The sequence below is a fragment of the Coregonus lavaretus genome (genome assembly GCF_964263955.1).
Source record: "Coregonus lavaretus genome assembly, chromosome: 21".
Taxonomy (NCBI): Eukaryota; Metazoa; Chordata; class Actinopteri; order Salmoniformes; family Salmonidae; genus Coregonus; species Coregonus lavaretus.
Genome location: NC_140008.1, coordinates 31918854 through 31937054, shown reverse-complemented (window position 1 = coordinate 31937054; position 18201 = coordinate 31918854). Strand labels below are relative to the sequence as shown.

The following is an 18201-nucleotide window of genomic DNA, read 5'->3' as shown; positions in this document are numbered from 1 at the left end:
TTACTTCAATTCGCAGCTCAAAAAGCCTCTGTAGCGTTTTCCCTCTAGATACCCAACGGACATCAGTGTTAAGCGGTAGCTGCTGGTGCTCAGTCCCACTGTCATCACAGAGCCTTTCAAACAGTCGATGATTCAGAGGCCTTGACTGGATGGATAAGTGAATCACTTTCACTGCGTCATTCAAAACATAATGTAACTCAGGACTCATTGTCTTGCTGGCCAATGCCTCTCTGTGAATGATACAGTGGGATTTACCTTCTTTATGTGGGCAATTAATCCTTTCACTCTCCCAGGCATTGATGCAGCATGATCCATGCGCACATGAACACATGATTTCCAATCCAGATTGTGCTCTGAGAAAATGCTGTCAATAATGTGAAACACATCCTCCCCGTTAGCTTCTTGCAGAACAGAATGTGCTAATTAATTTCCGAAATGTCTCTCTATCACACAAACGCAATCAACTGGGCTTCCCCACTGACATCAGTATAATCGTCCAACTATGGAGAAAATTAACGCCCATGTCGTCGATCCTACGGCACACCGTGTTATTTGACAATGGTACAGTCTTCTGTGCATCAGCTGCTGTCTTAACAATCATAGTTTCTGAGAGTATAACAGCAGCAGGCACTCTAGCGTGCGGAGCAAATGATCACGTGCACTTGGCGCAAGCAGAGGATCAATCATTGCGCCAACGGGCAGGTGGGTAGAGGCCAGGTAGACAGAGCAATGCGCACACACCGAAACTAAAGTAAAAAAGTAAGCCTATAAATATAAAATAACTAGAGATTTCACACCAGTGGCTTCAGTAAATATTTTCCTGCATATTAAGATTGGAACAACTTTTTTGGTAATATTTTTTGCCAATATTTTTCTTCAATACATTTTTTAAAATCTTCCCACCTATCCCCTGGGGTACCCCCGGTTGGGAAACACTCTTTTAGACCATGCACATGACTGACTAAAAGACAGTACAGTATGGTTTAGAAGCTCTGTGACTGACTGACATGAGAAAGATGCTTGCTGGCACCTGCAAATATATATTTTTTCCGATCATGGATAATTACAAAAATATTCAGATCATAATTATATCTAGAAAATTGCCCATTTCCGTTACGATTCATGTTTTGTCCAACTACTCGGCACACCCTTGCAAAACATCAATTGAATTATTCAAATAATTGTTGCTGAGTCCAATTCTTTTTTTCATCGCTCACATTCAAAGATATTAACATTTTATATTCAACCAATGTCTGCCTTGTTTCTGGATGACGTGATGACGTCGTCCTGCTCCCTTTGCGCTCTGAGTGCTAGTGCGCATGTGCTGTTGGTACATATAACCGGATGCAACCCGGATATAGGCGTCTGCGCACGTGAATAGATTACCTTTCAAACAAGGGGCGGACATCTTGGACGCAGTCTCCAGTTCTTATTATACCTCAATTTACACCACATATTGATTCATTTTGTTAGATAGGTAGCTAAGCTAACTAACCACTACGAATATTAGATAGACTACTATAAAAAGGCTGCAGTAAAATCACATGCCCTACAGTCTCTTTTAAAATCATAACATAGAAATGTCTGGAAGCGCAGGAGAATGGTGTCTTATGGAAAGTGATCCTGGTGTTTTTACAGAATTGATCAAAGGTTTTGGTGAGTGTGCTCTATGCTAACTAGTTAGCTAGTCTACTAGTGGTCGCTAGCTCGATTGCCAACAACAAGCTCTTGCCAAGTCTGTGCAGCCTTGGCTATGCATATCATTTTGTTAGTGCTAGTTTGCAGTCTAGCAAATTTCATGATTCTATTTGCGAACCAGATTCAACACACGCTAGTTATCTGCTACAGCAGCGAACATGCTAGCCAGGTGGCGTCGTTGATTCCATTGCGCGATAATGATGAGATAGAATTAGCATGCTACCACGACACTCACTAGGTGTGTAGGTATCGGGGGTTACTAGTTTAGCTAGCTGACACTAATGAAATTCCTTTAGAAACTGAAATACATTTTACTGCATGCCTTTCTATTGAATATTGTACGCAATACGATAAGCTAGATGGATAAACATAGCTTGTTTGTGCAATCCTCTGCCAATTGAAATGGAAAATTTAGTCTAGCTAACAAACGTTAGACGGATAATCCTGTCCACTAACTAATGGTTTACGTAATAGATGGGCAACTTTGATGGAGGTGGGGGCCACAACAAAAACGGACCTCATCATGTGAGGCCGCAGTGGCTCGTGGGTCTGCATACCCACAGCCAGATACCCCCGTGACAGCTAAGAAACATTTGCAGTTTTACAGCTAATTTCCTGCAATTCTTCACATTTTGCCATAGGGTGGAGGCAAATGTTTGCAGTTTTTAATGACAACTGATGATCAATGGGCCACACCCCGGTCGGTAATTCATTCAACCTTGCTTACTATAAGTTTAGATTGTCTAGTTGCCAGCAAATGTACCAATCTAAAAAACATTTGCTGACTTTAGTGACTGCTGATGCACAACCAAATTTCGAAATTGCACCTTGTGTATTCTGTTATATAACCCTCAACAGTAATTTGAGACCATGACTGATTATTTTTTGGGGGGTTAGTGGGCCTACAAAAGGGGGGCCATGCGCCCGCGTGCCGCCAGTTTTCCCATCCCTGGTTTATGTAATTATGTTGTAGTTAACCCAGCTTTCTCCTTTCTACTAACCCAGGTTGTAAAGGAGCTCAGGTGGAAGAAATATGGAGTATGGAACCAGAGAACTTTGAAAACCTGAAGTAAGCCATGGCCCATGCCCTAATCTCTTTACTTCTAAACACTTTACTTTTAAGTACATAGTATTGCAGTGGTACTAGGTTTCTCTTTCTTCCTTCAAGACCAGTTCATGGGTTGATCTTCCTGTTCAAGTGGCAACCAGGTGAGGAGCCAGGAGGATCTATCGTTCAGGATTCAAGGCTTGACAACATCTTCTTTGCCAAGCAGGTACATGGTTTGGTTTGACATCTCTATTCATTGTATGTATTGCAGATAGCTAGCACATATCCAAATTGCTCTCTGAAGTATTCTCAGAAGTCACTTGTTTTTCGTCCTGGCACAGATTCTGCTGATAGCGGCTATTTCGAAGAGTCTACTTGTGCATTATTATTGTGATGTGGTTGTTTTTTAAAACTTCAAGTTCAATGCATTGACTCTGTCTGCTCTGGATAAGAGCTTCTGCTAAATGACTAAAATGTAAAATTACAGGATCTCATTTGATGTCTAATGTCTCTCCTGTTTATGTGTGTGCAGGTTGGTATTTATTGAGATTACTCATGTACTGGAGGCTGCTGTGGAGAGTGGTCACTAGCTGGCACAGCCACAAAGTCATAAAGAACAGATTTTAACAGAACCTTAACAACACTGCTAACTCGAATGCCTAACCTTAAATTAAGACCAAAAAGCAAATTTGTATTTTCATGATTTTTTACGATAAAGCCAATATTGACTTTGCAGCTGGCCCATCTAGTGGAAACTGCTCAGTTCTGCCTCTAGGGAAAGACTCATGACAATAAACGTAAATAAATGTCAACCTGCTGTGTGTGCTGTTTCAGGTGATAAACAATGCATGTGCTACCCAGGCCATTGTGAGTGTGCTGCTGAACTGTACCCACTCTGACATGCTACTGGGAGAGACACTCACAGAGTTCAGAGAGTTTTCACTCAGCTTCGATGCAGCTGTAAGTTGATTCTGGTTATTTTGGCAGCATTTAGTTTTTGCAGGCTTTAAAAAAATTATAGATTTTGTCCTTGGGATGTGCATAACACCTAGCCTGGTTGACGTGACCCACGTGATATACAGCGAAGAAGAGCTGTGACCTACTGGTCTGGACAGGAGGCATTTGTTGGTGTAATATTCGCCCAGACATTGAGAGACTATTGATTGGTTCTCTCAAAAGTTTCCCCCCCCCCCCCCCCTGGGGTCTGAGAACTCGAGTTGTTTGGATTTGAAAATGCAACAGTTGTATTAGAAGGGGTGACCCTCGGGAGATGTGTGGCTGTATATGTAGGTGTTTGAGTGAGAGAAACAGAGAGGAGAACCATCCACAGTAATATCACAGCCCCCTTCATTATTGACGCATCGTGCAGACATCAAACAGCCTCTCCAGACTTTAAAGTCAGGAGAGTACATAAAACTCACACATTGATGATATTCTTTCTTCTCTTCTATAAAGATGAAAGGTCTGGCTCTCAGCAACTCTGAAGTTATTCGACAAGTTCACAACAGCTTTGCCAGGTGAGTTGACTTTTCATTTCAGAGGGATAGTTTATCACCGCTAACATCACTAGATGAATCGAAGGCTTGGCTCTAAACAGACAAACTGCCACATTTGATTGAATGTGGTTTTTCATAAGACATTACCCACAGAGCTCAAAATGAAGAGAAAAAAGGCTTTGGGTTTAATACCATGTTAGTTGCTCTGCTAATGAAAGCTAAAACTGTCATTTGTCATATTTTTATTGTGTTTGTTTTCAGACAGCAGATGTTTGAGTTTGACGCCAAGTCTTCAGCGAAGGATGAGGAAGCGTTCCACTTTGTGAGCTACGTCCCTGTCAACGGCAGGCTCTATGAGCTGGACGGACTACGTGAAGGACCCATCGACCTCGGTACGCACACACCGTTCAGATATTTAGCTTTATAGAGATGTAAAGTTGCTATTTTGTCCTACATATAATTTTACCACAGTTTAAATGTTTGTAGTGTTTCACCGTAGCAGTTTTAGTTAGCCTCATGAATTCGAAATAAGCTGTTTCAGATTATTTTAGTTTTTATATAGTTGTATGATTAAGCATTTTTTCTTTCTAGTAAATTGAGTGTGTGGCCAGTAGTGCAGTCAATCACATGTTGAACCTGACACATGCTTCATAAACACCCTTGATGATTATCTACACTAGGGTTCCCCACCTGGTGGATTTTATTGTTGGACATAAAATACTATAAAAACACAAGCAAATCAGCTCCAAGTGATTTTAATTTTGGAATCTGTTCCAAAGTTTTCCCACACATGAGACATGATCATATACAAATGAATGCAAGGTTTGAAATGATGTTTTAGCCAAATATGATATCTGTTTGGGCTTCTTGCGGTCAATTTGCAGTCTACAAATTATTTGTCATTATGTTCCGGCCCCCTGACCATCCGCTCAAGAAAAATCGGCCCGTGGCTGAATCTAGTTGATGATCCCTGATTTACACTATATGCTTGTTGGCTATTGATCTATACATTTTGTCTTTGGTTGTATGACTAGTCACGCCTCTAGCATGAAATATACATTTATTTGATAACGTTATTTACTGTTTCTTCCCCTCTTGTTTTGTGTTTCAGGTGTATGCAACCAGGACGATTGGATCAACGCAGTTCGGCCAGTGATTGAGAAAAGAATACAAAAGTAAATATTTTGTTTCCATAACATTTTTCCCACGGTAAATAAGTGTGCCATATAGTTTGTGTTTATGCTTGCTCGTTGTGCTACGCAACTTCTACCTGAATCGATTACAAGAAGAAGAAAAAATGCGTCTTCTGTCCCTGTTATCAGGTACAGTGAGGGAGAGATCCGCTTCAACCTGATGGCCATCGTATCAGACAGGAAGATGATTTACGAGAGGAAGATAGCTGAGCTACAGATCCAGCTAGCAGAGGTAAGTGGTGTCGCAGTTATCCATGGGGCAGCCTTCAGGCCAGGACTATACAATTACCTGCCCTCCAAGGCCATGGATAGACTTCCACCCATGTCACTGCCATTGATCAAGTCCTTTAAAATGTCTGCTTATGATGAAACATCTATCCAACCTGCGGTAAGTAACGTTACTGTCATCCCAGAATTTCCGTTAGCCAGTTATTTATGCTTTTGGCTGATATAAATACATAAAAACCGACAAATAATAATTAGGATGAATAAATATCCTCTATAAATCTAATTGGCTATACATGGGTGTTGGGTCAGGTTGTATTTCAATCGCATCGTCTCTCTACTATGCCTGCCGGCCCGCAAAGTTTCCCGGCACCAGTGAGTCTGTGACAGACATGGCTGTATGCAGGCAGGGGACACATTTTCGGGTATTCTGTGACATTTTGCTAGATTAATCTCCCTAAAAGACAATTTACAGAAATATCCACCGAGGAGTATTTAGATGGAGTGATATTGCTTCCTTCTCTTCCTCTAATCTAAAATCTGGTTGAGCAGCTATCTTAAAAATGCCAAAAACAGTACAACTCAAGTTATCTAGTTAACTAGCAACTGTACCAAGGATGAAGGCACATACAAGTGGAAAGATAAATTGACACTGAAACTGAGGGTTTTTACAAGCCAGATGGACAGAGGGAGACGTGCATTGTTCAAGGAGCCACCATTTACTTCGTCGGCTAACATTCTTCCTTACCTAATTATTGCAGTCACTTCCATGTGGTGACAGTCGGCAGTGGACACTCTTAAAAAAAGTGTGTGTATATATATATATACAGTGGGGAAAAAAAGTATTTAGTCAGCCACCAATTGTGCAAGTTCTGCCACTTAAAAAGATGAGGCCTGTAATTTTCATCATAGGTACACGTCAACTATGACAAACAAATTGAGAAAAAAAAATCCAGAAAATCACATTGTAGGATTTTTAATGAATTTATTTGCAAATTATGGTGGAAAATAAGTATTTGGTCACCTACAAACAAGCAAGATTTCTGTCTCTCACAGACCTGTAACTTTTTCTTTAAGAGGCTCCTCTGTCCTCCACTCGTTACCTGTATTAATGGCACCTGTTTGAACATGTTATCAGTATAAAAGACACCTGTCCACAACCTCAAACAGTCACACTCCAAACTCCACTATGGCCAAGACCAAAGAGCTGTCAAAGGACACCAGAAACAAAATTGTAGACCTGCACCAGGCTGGGAAGACTGAATCTGCAATAGGTAAGCAGCTTGGTTTGAAGAAATCAACTGTGGGAGCAATTATTAGGAAATGGAAGACCACTGATAATCTCCCTCGATCTGGGGCTCCACGCAAGATCTCACCCCGTGGGGTCAAAATGATCACAAGAACGGTGAGCAAAAATCCCAGAACCACACGGGGGGACCTAGTGAATGACCTGCAGAGAGCTGGGACCAAAGTAACAAAGCCTACCATCAGTAACACACTACGCCATCAGGGACTCAAATCCTGCAGTGCCAGACGTGTTCCCCTGCTTAAGCCAGTACATGTCCAGGCCCGTCTGAAGTTTGCTAGAGTGCATTTGGATGATCCAGAAGAGGATTGGGAGAATGTCATATGGTCAGATGAAACCAAAATATAACTATTTGGTAAAAACTCAACTCGTCGTGTTTGGAGGACAAAGAATGCTGAGTTGGATCCAAAGAAAACCATACCTACTGTGAAGCATGGGGGTGGAAACATCATGCTTTGGGGCTGTTTTTCTGCAAAGGGACCAGGACGACTGATCCGTGTAAAGGAAAGAATGAATGGGGCCATGTATCGTGAGATTTTGAGTGAAAACCTCCTTCCATCAGCAAGGGCATTGAAGATGAAACGTGGCTGGGTCTTTCAGCATGACAATGATCCCAAACACACCGCCCGGGCAACGAAGGAGTGGCTTCGTAAGAAGCATTTCAAGGTCCTGGAGTGGCCTAGCCAGTCTCCAGATCTCAACCCCATAGAAAATCTTTGGAGGGAGTTGAAAGTCCGTGTTGCCCAGCGACAGCCCCAAAACATCACTGCTCTAGAGGAGATCTGCATGGAGGAATGGGCCAAAATACCAGCAACAGTGTGTGAAAACCTTGTGAAGACTTACAGAAAACGTTTGACCTGTGTCATTGCCAACAAAGGGTATATAACAAAGTATTGAGAAACTTTTTTGTTATTGACCAAATACTTATTTTCCACCATAATTTGCAAATAAATTCATAAAAAATCCTACAATGTGATTTTCTGGATTTCTTTTTCTCATTTTGTCTGTCATAGTTGACGTGTACCTATGATGAAAATTACAGGCCTCTCTCATCTTTTTAAGTGGGAGAACTTGCACAATTGGTGGCTGACTAAATACTTTTTTCCCCCACTGTATATATATTTAATATACATTTCCCTACACGTGGTGGGATTCAAATGGATTTCTATTTGATATGGCTGGTAAATCTCGCATTTGTCCGGCAAACTAAACTCTGGTTGGACAATTGACCGACCGGAAACTCTGACTCACCCTTTCTCCAGGAAGAGCCAATGGACACAGACCAGAGCAGCACCCTCCTCAGCTCCATCCAATCAGAAATCGCCAAGTATCAGTTGCTGATCGATGAGGAGAATCAGAAACTCAGACGATACAAGGTGTGCTCGCTGACCGTGGGTCTCTAGCCGTCAGATAATATAATATGGGCATTTTAGAAGATGTGTAGTTATTTCAATACCATATTATAACGCTTGATGGTTTTCTTGAACATTGTATCCTTAATTTTTTTTGTAGATCGAAAACATCAGACGAAAGCATAACTACCTACCCTTCATCATGGAACTACTGAAGACACTGGCAGAATACCAGCAGTTGATACCGTTGGTGGAAAAGGTGAGGAACTGCTAAGGCCACATTTTGTTACGTTACAGCCTTATTCTAAAATTGATTAAATAGTTTCTTTCCCTCATCAATCTACACACAATACCCCATAATGACAAAGCAAAAACAGGTTTCTAGAATTTTTTGAAAATTTAATAAACTGAAATATCACATTTACATAAGTATTCAGACCTTATACTCAGTACTTTGTAGATGCACCTTTGTCAGCGAATACAGCCTCGATTCTTCTTGGGTATGACGCTACAAGCTTGGTACACCTGTATTTGGAGAGTTGTTCCCATTCTTTGCAGATCCTCTCAAGCTCTATCAGGTGGGATGGGGAGTGTCGCTGCACAGCTATTTTCAGGTCTCTACAGAGATGTTCAAGTCCGTGCTCTGGCTGGGCTACTCAAGGACATTCAGAGACTTGTCCTGAAGCCACTCTTCGTTTGTCTTGGGTGTGTGCTCAGGGTCATTGTCCTGTTGGAAGGTGAACCTTTGCCCCAGTCTGAGGTCCTGAGTGTTCTGGAGTGGGTTTTCATTAAGGATCTCTCTGTACTTTGCTCCGTTCATCTTTCCCTCGATCCTGACTAGTCTCCCAGTCCCTGCCGCTGAAAAACATCCCCACAGCATGATGATGCTGCCACCACCATGCTTCACCGTAGGGATGGTGCCAGTTTCCTCCAGACGTGACGCTTGGCATTTCAGGCCAAAGAGTTCAATCTTGGTTTCATCAGACCAGAGAATCTTGTTTCTCATGGTCTGAGAGTCCTTTAGGTGCCTTTTGGCAAACTCCAAGCGGGCTGTCATGTGCCTTTTACTGAGGAGTGGCTTCCGTCTGGAAGGTTCTCCCATCTCCACAGAGGAACTCTGGAGCTCTGTCAGAGTGACCATTGGGATCTTGGTCACCTCCCTGACCAAGGCCCTTCTTCCCCGATTGCTCAGTTTGGCCGGGCGGCCAGCTCTAGGAAGTCTTGGTGCTTCCAAACTTCTTCCATTTAAGAATGATGGAGGCCACTTTGTTCTTGGGGACCTTCAATGCTGCAGAAATGTGTTGGTACCCTTCCCCAGATCTGTGCCTCGACACAATCCTGTCTCTGAGTTCTATGGACAATTCCTTCAACCTCATGGCTTGGTTTTTGCTCTGACATGCACTGTCAACTGTGGGACCTTATATAGACCGGTGTGTGCCTTTCCAAATCATGTCCAATCAATTGAATTTACCACAGGTGGACTCCAATCAAGTTGGAGAAACATCTCAAGGATGATCAATGGAAACAGGATGCACCTGAGCTCAATTTCAAGTCTCATAGACCCTTTGCTGAATACTTATGTAAATAAGGTATTTCTGTTTTCTTTTTTTATACATTTGCAAAAATATCTAAAGCAGTTTTTACTTTGTGATTATGGGGTATTGTGTGTAGATTGATTGGAAAACAACATTTTAATCAATTTTAGAATAAGGCTGTAACGTAACAAAGTCAAGGGGTCTAAATAGTTTCCCAATGCACTGTACATGCATACAGTCAGTATATGAAGTGACCAGTGTTCAATGTCTCTATATACACTACCGGTCAAAAGTTTTAGAACACCTACTCATTCAAGGGTCAATCTTTAGTTTTACTATTTTCTACATTGTAGAATAATAGTGAAGACATCAAAACTATGAAATGACATATGGAATCATGTAGTAACCAGAAAAGGGTTAAACTAATCAAAATGTATGTTTTATTTGAGAGTCTTCAAATAGCCACCCTTTGCCTTGATGACCGCTTTGCACACTCTTGGCATTCTCTCAACCAGCTTCACATGGAATGCTTTACCAACAGTCTTGAAGGAGTTCCCACATATGCTGAGCCCTTGTTGGCTGCTTTTCCTTCACTCTGCGGTCAGACTCATCCCAAACCATCTCAATTTGGTTGAGGTCGGGGGATTGTGGAGGCCAGGTCATTTAATGCAGCACTCCATCACTCTCCTTCTTGGTAAAATAGCTCTTACACAGCCTGGAGGTGTGTTGGGTCATTGTCCTGTTGAAAAACAAATGATTGTCCCACTAAGCCCAAACCAGATGGGATGGCGTATCGCTGCAGAATGCTGTGGTAGCCATGCTGGTTAAGTGTGCCTTGAATTCTAAATAAATCACTGACAGTGTCACCAGCAAAGCACCCCCACACCATAACACCACCACCTCCATGCTTTACGGTGGGAAATACACATGCAGAGATCATCCATTCACCCACACCGCGTCTCACAAAGACACAGCGGTTGGAACCAAAAATCTCAAATTTGGACTCCAGACCAAAGGACACATTTCCACTGGTCTAATTTCCTTTGCTCGTGTTTCTTGGCCCAAGCAAGTCTCTTCTTCTTATTGGTGTCCTTTAGTAGTGGTTTCTTTGCAGCAATTCAACTATGAGGGCCTGATTCACACAGTCACCTCTGAACAGTTGATGTTGATGTGTCTGTTACTTGAACTCTGTGAAGCATTTATTTGGGCTGCAATTTCTGAGGCTGGTAACTCTAATGAACTTTCATGTCTTAAAATAATGATGGACTGTCGTTTCTCTTTGCTTATTTGAGCTGTTCTTGCCGTAATATGGACTTGGTCTTTTACCAAGTAGGGCTATCTTCTGTATACCCCCCTACCTTGTCACCTTACATCTGATTGTCTCAAATGCATTTAGAAGAAAATACATTCCACAAATTAACTTTTAAGAAGGCACACCTGTTAATTGAAATGCATTCCAGGTGACTACCTCATTAAGCTGGTTGAGAGAATGCCAAGAGTGTGCAAAGCTGTCATCAAGGCAAAGGGTGGCTATTTGAAGAATCTCAAATATAAAATATATTTTTATATGTTTAACACTTTTTTGGTTACTACATGATTCCATATGTGTTATTTCATAGTTGATGTCTTGACTATTATTCTACAATGTAAAAAATAAAGAAAAACCCTTGAATGAGTAGGTGTTCTAAAACTTTTGACCGGTAGTGTACATGGGGCATTAGCCTCAAACGAAAGCATGACATGCCAGCAACAGATTCTGACACTACACATCAAAGTATAACTGATCAAATAATGAAAGACAAGCATTGTAATTTTAAATTCTGTAAAGTGATTGTGGAAGAGGTGAAAGAGAATGTATTATTGTCTACCAACAATGACAAGCCACTGGGGTGATATTGCCACTCCTCCTATTTGCCATATCTTCAATCTAAGCCTACTAGAAAGTGTGTGCCCTCAGGCCTGGACCGAAGCAAAAGTCATTCTGCTACCCAAGAATAGTAAAGTCTCCTTTACTGGCTCAAATAGCTTACCAATCAGCCTGTTACCAACCCTTAGTAAACTTTTGGAAAAAATGGTTTGACCAGATACAATGCTATTTTACAGTAAACAAATTGACAACAGACTTTCATCATGCTTATAGGGAAGGACATTCAACAAGCATGACACTTACATAAATGACTGATTGGCTGAGAGAAATTGATGATAAAAATATTGTGGGAGCTGTTTTGTTAGTGCGTCTTTTGACATTATCGATCAGTCTGCTGCTGGAAAAACGTATGTGTTATGGCTTTACACTCCTTGCTATATTGTGGATAAAGAGTTACATTTCTAACAGAACACAGAGGGTGTTCTTTAATGGAAGCCTCTCCAACATAATCCAGGTAGTATCAGGAATTACCCATAGCAGCTGTCTAGGCCCCTTACCTTTTTCAAAATTGACTAATGACATGAGTAAAGCCAGTATGTCTATGTATGCGGATGACTCAACACCATACACGTCAGCGACTGAAATGACTGCAACACTTAACATAGAGCTGCAGTTAGTTTCAGAATGGGTGGCAAGGAATGTTAGTCATAAATATTTAAAACTAAGATCATTGTATTTGGGACAAATCATTTACTAAACCCTAAACCTCAACTAAATATTGTAATGAATAATGTGGAAATTGAGCAAGTTGAGGTGACTAAACTGCTTGGAGTAACCCTGGATTGTAAACTGTCATGGTCAAAACATGTTGATACAACAGTAGCTAAGATGGCGAGAAGTCTGTCTATAATAAAGCGCTGCCCTGCCTTAACAGGCCCTAGTTTTGTTGCACCTGGACTACTGTTCAATCGTGTTGTCAGGTGCAACAAAGAGGGACCTCTGAAAATTGGCTCAGAACAGGGCAGCACGGCTGGCCTTTAAATGTACACTGAGAGCTAACATTCATAATATGCATGTAAATCTCTCATGGCTCAAAGTGGAGGAGAGTGACTTCATCACTACTTGTTTTTGTAAGAAGTGTTGACATGCTGAATGCACTGAAGTGTCTGTTTTTTAAACTACTAGCACATAGATCGGACACCCATGCATACCCCAAAAGACATGCCACCAGAGGTTTCTTCACAATCCCCAAGGCAAGAACAGACTATGGGAGGCACACAGTACCACCTAGAGCCATGACTACATGGAACTCTCTTCCACATCATGTAACTGATGCAAGTAGTACAATCAGATTTTAAAAAACAGATAAAAATACACCTCATGGAACAACGGGGACTGTGAGGAGATCTACACACACATGCATTGTAATATTGTTGTATGGTGGTTTTTTACATTTTGTATTGTAGATATGTAGTGGTGTAATGTTTATATGATGTACTGTTTAATCTTTTTTGTGTGTAATGTAAGTGCCTTAATGTGTTTGGACCCCAGGAAGAGTAGCTGCTGCAGCTAATGGGGATCCCTAATAAATACAAAAGGTGTAGGGCAGAGTCCTGGGCGGGTAGCCGGTTAGTGATGGCTATTCAACAGTCTGATGCGCCTGTACCTTCTCCGCTACCATCTAGCAGACAGAGTGAACAGACCGTGACTCGAGTGGCCAAAGTCCTTAATGATCTTCTTGGGCTTCCTTTAACACTGGGTATTAGGGACCATGGCGAATTTCTTCAGCTGCCTGAGGTTGAAGAGGCACTGTTGCACCTTCACCACAGTGTCAGTGTGGTGAGACCATTCAGGTCCTCAGTGATGTGCAAGCTAAGGAACTTGAAGCATTTGACCCTCTCCACCATGGCCCTGTCTGTGGGTGGGGGGTGTGCTCCCTATGTATCCTTTAGTCCACAATCGGCTCCTTTGTTTTGTTGACATTGAGGGAGAGGATATTTTCATGGCACCACTCCAGTCTTGAGAACCGGTTAATAATGTTATTTTTAGTTCCAAAAATATTCCTAATGTCTAGTATGTAAATCGGTGAAGTTATAATGCTAGGAGTAGTCTAAACACTTTCCAATTCACGCCATGATGTTCAGCGCTTCAAGCCAAGCCCCCTCCATGTCCACCCCCCCTCTCTCGCTTTCTCCCCATCCATGAAATTTCAGTCGCATCTTGCGCCTGTACTTTTCTGAACAATCAAACATGTAAGCTATCTTACCTGTTTGACAGCAAGCTTCTCTATCTGTGCTAATTGGTGGAGTAAATTAATGAGCAAAATGTAAAAACAATGTTTTCACAGGTAAATAAAAATGAACGAAAAGGAAATATATTAACCTTAACATTTTTGTGGTTCGAACCGGTTCAGAATGTTTTTTTCTGCCATGTCAGAACACCCCCTTAACGGTAAATAATTACGGTTCCAACCCCTGTTCTGAACTAATTTGAGTGTAGTGTTTGATATTCAACTGATGTCCACTAGAGGGTAGTATTAACCTATCATAGACACCTGCTCACTGGCACTAAACTAATTAATGTATTTGTGTGTTCTCCCCAGGCAAAGGAGAAGCAGAGTGCCAAAAAAGTCCAGGAAGCAAAGTGAGCACAAACACACGCACTCGTCAGTCGTCTTATTCGTGTGAAGGGCCATGGACCCCCCCCCCCCCCCAGACACGAGCAGAGGCGGTGGGACAGAAAAGAACTGTGTTGACTGTCCCACCCAGGTCTACCCCTCCGCTGTAACGCATGCCTGGAAAGATATGTTTAAATGGACCTGTCTTATTTTCATAATAAAATGTTTAGATGTTCGAACGTGCTGTAGAATTATTGTTGATTGCATTCCATCATAGTTGCCTACATGGTCAAGTGTGTTTGTGTAGTTTTTAATAGTTGCTGGGAAAAAGGTGGCAGGTAGCCTAGCGGTTAGACTGTTGGGCCACTAACCGAAAGGTTGCTAGTTCTAATCCCCGAACTGACCATGTAAGTCTGTCGATCTGCCCTTGAGCAAGGCACTTAACCCTAATTGCTCCAGGGTAGCCGTCAATAATGGCTGATCCCTGGCTATGACCTAACTCTCCAAGGGTATCTCAGGGGTAGTGGGATATGCAAAAAACACTTTTCCATTTCACACCATACTTGTACATGTGTGAAACAGGACAAATATAAGCTCTCCCTATTTGACCTAATCATTGAGAGCTGCCTACGATGTCACAAATATACACGGAACTCTATTGCACGTATTATTAAGAGGTGACTGTACACCAGCAACTGTGTCACATCCAACTATCTTTAGATTAAAAAAAAGTGCCACTGTCTTAAACAGTGGTGTAAAGTACTAAAGTAGTTTTATTGGGTATCTGTACTTTACTATTTTTTATTTTTGACTACTTTTACTTCACTACATTCCTAAAGAAAATAATGTACTTTTTTACTCCATACATTTTCCCTGACACCCAAAAGTACCCGTTACATTTTGAATGCTTAGCAGGACAGAAAATTGTCCAATTCTCACACTTATCAAGAGAACATCCATGGTCATCCCTACTGCCTCTGACCTGGCAGATTCACTAAACACATGCTTTGTTTGTAAATTGTTGGAGTGTGACCCTGGCTTTCCGTAAATTAAAAAAACAAGAAAATTGTGCCGTCTGGTTTGCTTAATATAAGAAATGTTAAATTATTAATACTTTTACTTTAGATACTTAAGTATATTTAAAACCAAATACTTTTGGACTTTTCCTCAAGTAGAATTTTACTGGGTGACTTTTACTTGAGTCATTTCCTATTAAGGTATCTTTACTTTTACTCAAGTATGACAATTGGGTACTTTTTCCAACAACTGGTCTTAAATAAGCATACCGCCACACCAAGTTAAAATGCTTTAGATCAGGGGTCGCCAACCGGTCGATCCTCAAGGCATTCTTAGTCGGTCACCAACATTTTTTGTAGAAAAGCCAACGACAAAGACTTCCGCTCCAGTGTTGCCAACTCCTCAGTAAGGAAAGTAGCTATTGGCTGTCCTAAAAGTCGCTAGAAGTTGCTAAATGACGCCATCACCTAATTTGCATAATTGGCCATGTGCATGTAATTGTGATTATATGAGAGAGGAATAACGGAGACTTTTGGTGACTCTGACGTGAAAGCACATATCGTTTTTACTCTTCTCAATGAGCAGCGGGTGCTGCCGTGGGACCCACCCCATCCCAAAGCACTCACAGGCGGCCCAGTCCTCGCGCAGCAGTCAGAGCAGGAGATGTTCACCCCTCCGCGTCCAGACTGCAAATCAATCGCGCATGCGGGAAGCCGCCGCTGGCTGATCCCGCCCTGGCTTACATTCAGGGCGGCATGTAAATGTAGGGTGTTTTTTTACTAACTTTTTGTCTCTCCCACAACGTTATTCCTCTCCTACAACGTCCATCACAATTACATGCACATGGCCAATTATGCAAATTAGGCGATGACGTCATTTAGCGACATCTAGCGACTTTTAGGACAGCCAATAGCTACTTTCCTTACTGAAGAGTTGGCAACACTGGACTGCCTCCAGAGCTTCCACGAACCTGGCCACAGCAATGTTTGATAGGCTACTATTCTACGTAAGATTTAATCACTTTTAAAACCATGACCACAGAGAGACTGTCCATAGAATACAGCAGAGCTGCTGTTTTTATGAGTGGGTTTAAGTTTTTATTCAGCTCTGTCAACACAGTTTTTTCTCAACACAAAACGTGCTTCTCTGTACTTCCGCTCGCGCTGCAATGAATGAGTAGCCAAGTATATTGATAGCCCTGTGTTTTTATTATTAGCAGCTCATGGTGTCTATTTTAATATCGAGAAATATTTCACTTTCTCTGGTCATAGGAAAAACATGAATTTGTGCATGAGTGATCTTGACTCATATAAAGTTGGTGACCACTGATTTAGACCATGTTTACCCACATCTTCTATTGGTTGAAGTATTGCAAGTAGGCCTAAGTATTTTGTGCAAATGGGAAATATGACGACACGCTTATTCATCAAATCAAAATAAGGTGCAGCCATTTGCCATTATTGAGATGAGTGAAAATCGAGTTTGTTTTAATTTTGGAATCAAAAATAATTAGACAGGAATATATTTCCTATTTTATTTTCATAACCATTGCAGAATACTACATTCATCACCTTTTCTGGCCTTGATGGGTTCATATTCCTGAAGTAGCCAGCCAGAAAACAACCATGCGCATCTCTCATTTAATTGGGGCTATGTAAATACAAATGGGCTATGTATTTCAAGTTTTGCTGTGTGTGATCCCATAAGCAGCATGGTTTATAGCCTACAGACGAATTAAACTGGTGAACATCAATTCAGTTTATCTTTTACTTTGACGTATGTATGCTAGGACACTACTGTATGTAGCCTACAGTAATTTACATTTGTTTTGAGTAGCTTCTACAATTTCAGAATTCGTGGCCAGTCCAGCATATTAGGTCATGGGAAAAGTAAATGCAAAACATTGTTGAATTCAACGACACAATCTCACACTCAATTCGTGCAAATATGTCCAAAAGTATTTCAGCAGATTTCGTGCATTTTTGTGTGGCTTAATTAGTGTGAAAATACACTCATATTTGTGTGACTTCATTCATAGCAATTTTTCTAGTTCTAAAAGTTTTTGGGGGCAAACTTCTGAACAATATTTTGAAAGTTATTAGAGCAATGCATGATGGGCAATGGCGTTATACACTGCCTTTTGTTTTGTGTGCCACATTTATTTATATAAAAAACAAACATCTTAACAACCCAATATTGTTAATCAACCAGGTTGTCACCTAAATAATTATAATACAATAGTAGCCTTATGTTGTTTAAAAAAAGAATAATGCCAATATTGTTTTCTATGCTTGTTTTCGCTTAATACTTTGGGATACTGGTGCACTTGTACTCAGAAAGGCCCTTTTTTCGTGTAGGCTACAGTAGGCCTACACAATTTTCTTCATGACGCATTTCATATTTCGTGGAGCATACATTACACAATTTTCTAAATAATGCATTTAATACAAGGCTCCACTTTTTCATGTACATTACACCATTTCTTTCATAATGCATTTTTTACAAGGCTATGTCGAATTTATGAGGGTTGCCAGATTGGAGAAAACAATATAGATTTTCTGTTGTTGTTGTTGGTATTGATGAAGGTATTTGATTGGGGAATGGGGATACATTTATATGATGGGAAATACACACACGCACACTTACACACATATACACACACTCACTTTGTTTCTACTCATGTTATAACCAACTCTTGACTTTTGTATGAATTATTTTTTCTAAAATATGTGTATCTAGTTGTCATGTATTCATTATCTTTAACTGGTTAAATGTTTTCATGTTTCAGTAATGATTACCATGGTTAAATAGTCGTAAATCACTGCTTGATTTAGATTTAGGTATATT

The 18201-nt window shown here is 41.0% G+C and overlaps 1 protein-coding gene across 1 annotated transcript; it reads left to right on the top strand.

Moving 5' to 3' along the window:
• Window positions 1-1384: 1384 nt before the first annotated feature.
• Window positions 1385-15388, top strand: LOC311148541 (ubiquitin carboxyl-terminal hydrolase isozyme L5). Its single transcript, XM_084185524.1, has 11 exons — window positions 1385-1656; window positions 2704-2767; window positions 2867-2972; window positions 3581-3706; window positions 4202-4263; window positions 4504-4634; window positions 5354-5417; window positions 5565-5667; window positions 8229-8342; window positions 8479-8577; window positions 14323-15388. The coding sequence occupies exons 1-11, from the start codon at window positions 1581-1583 to the stop codon at window positions 14365-14367; spliced, it is 990 nt and encodes a 329-aa protein (XP_084041650.1). The 5' UTR covers window positions 1385-1580; the 3' UTR covers window positions 14368-15388.
• The last annotated feature ends 2813 nt before the right edge of the window (window positions 15389-18201 follow it).

Excerpts from the sequence above, each read along its gene's own strand:
- LOC311148541 (XM_084185524.1), top strand. The coding sequence starts at position 1,581 with ATGTCTGGAAGCGCAGGAGAATGGTGTCTTATGGAAAGTGATCCTGGT. Across the intron at positions 2,768-2,866 it reads GAGAACTTTGAAAACCTGAA|ACCAGTTCATGGGTTGATCT; the intron begins GTAAGCCATGGC and ends TCTTCCTTCAAG. Across the intron at positions 8,343-8,478 it reads AGAAACTCAGACGATACAAG|ATCGAAAACATCAGACGAAA; the intron begins GTGTGCTCGCTG and ends TTTTTTTTGTAG.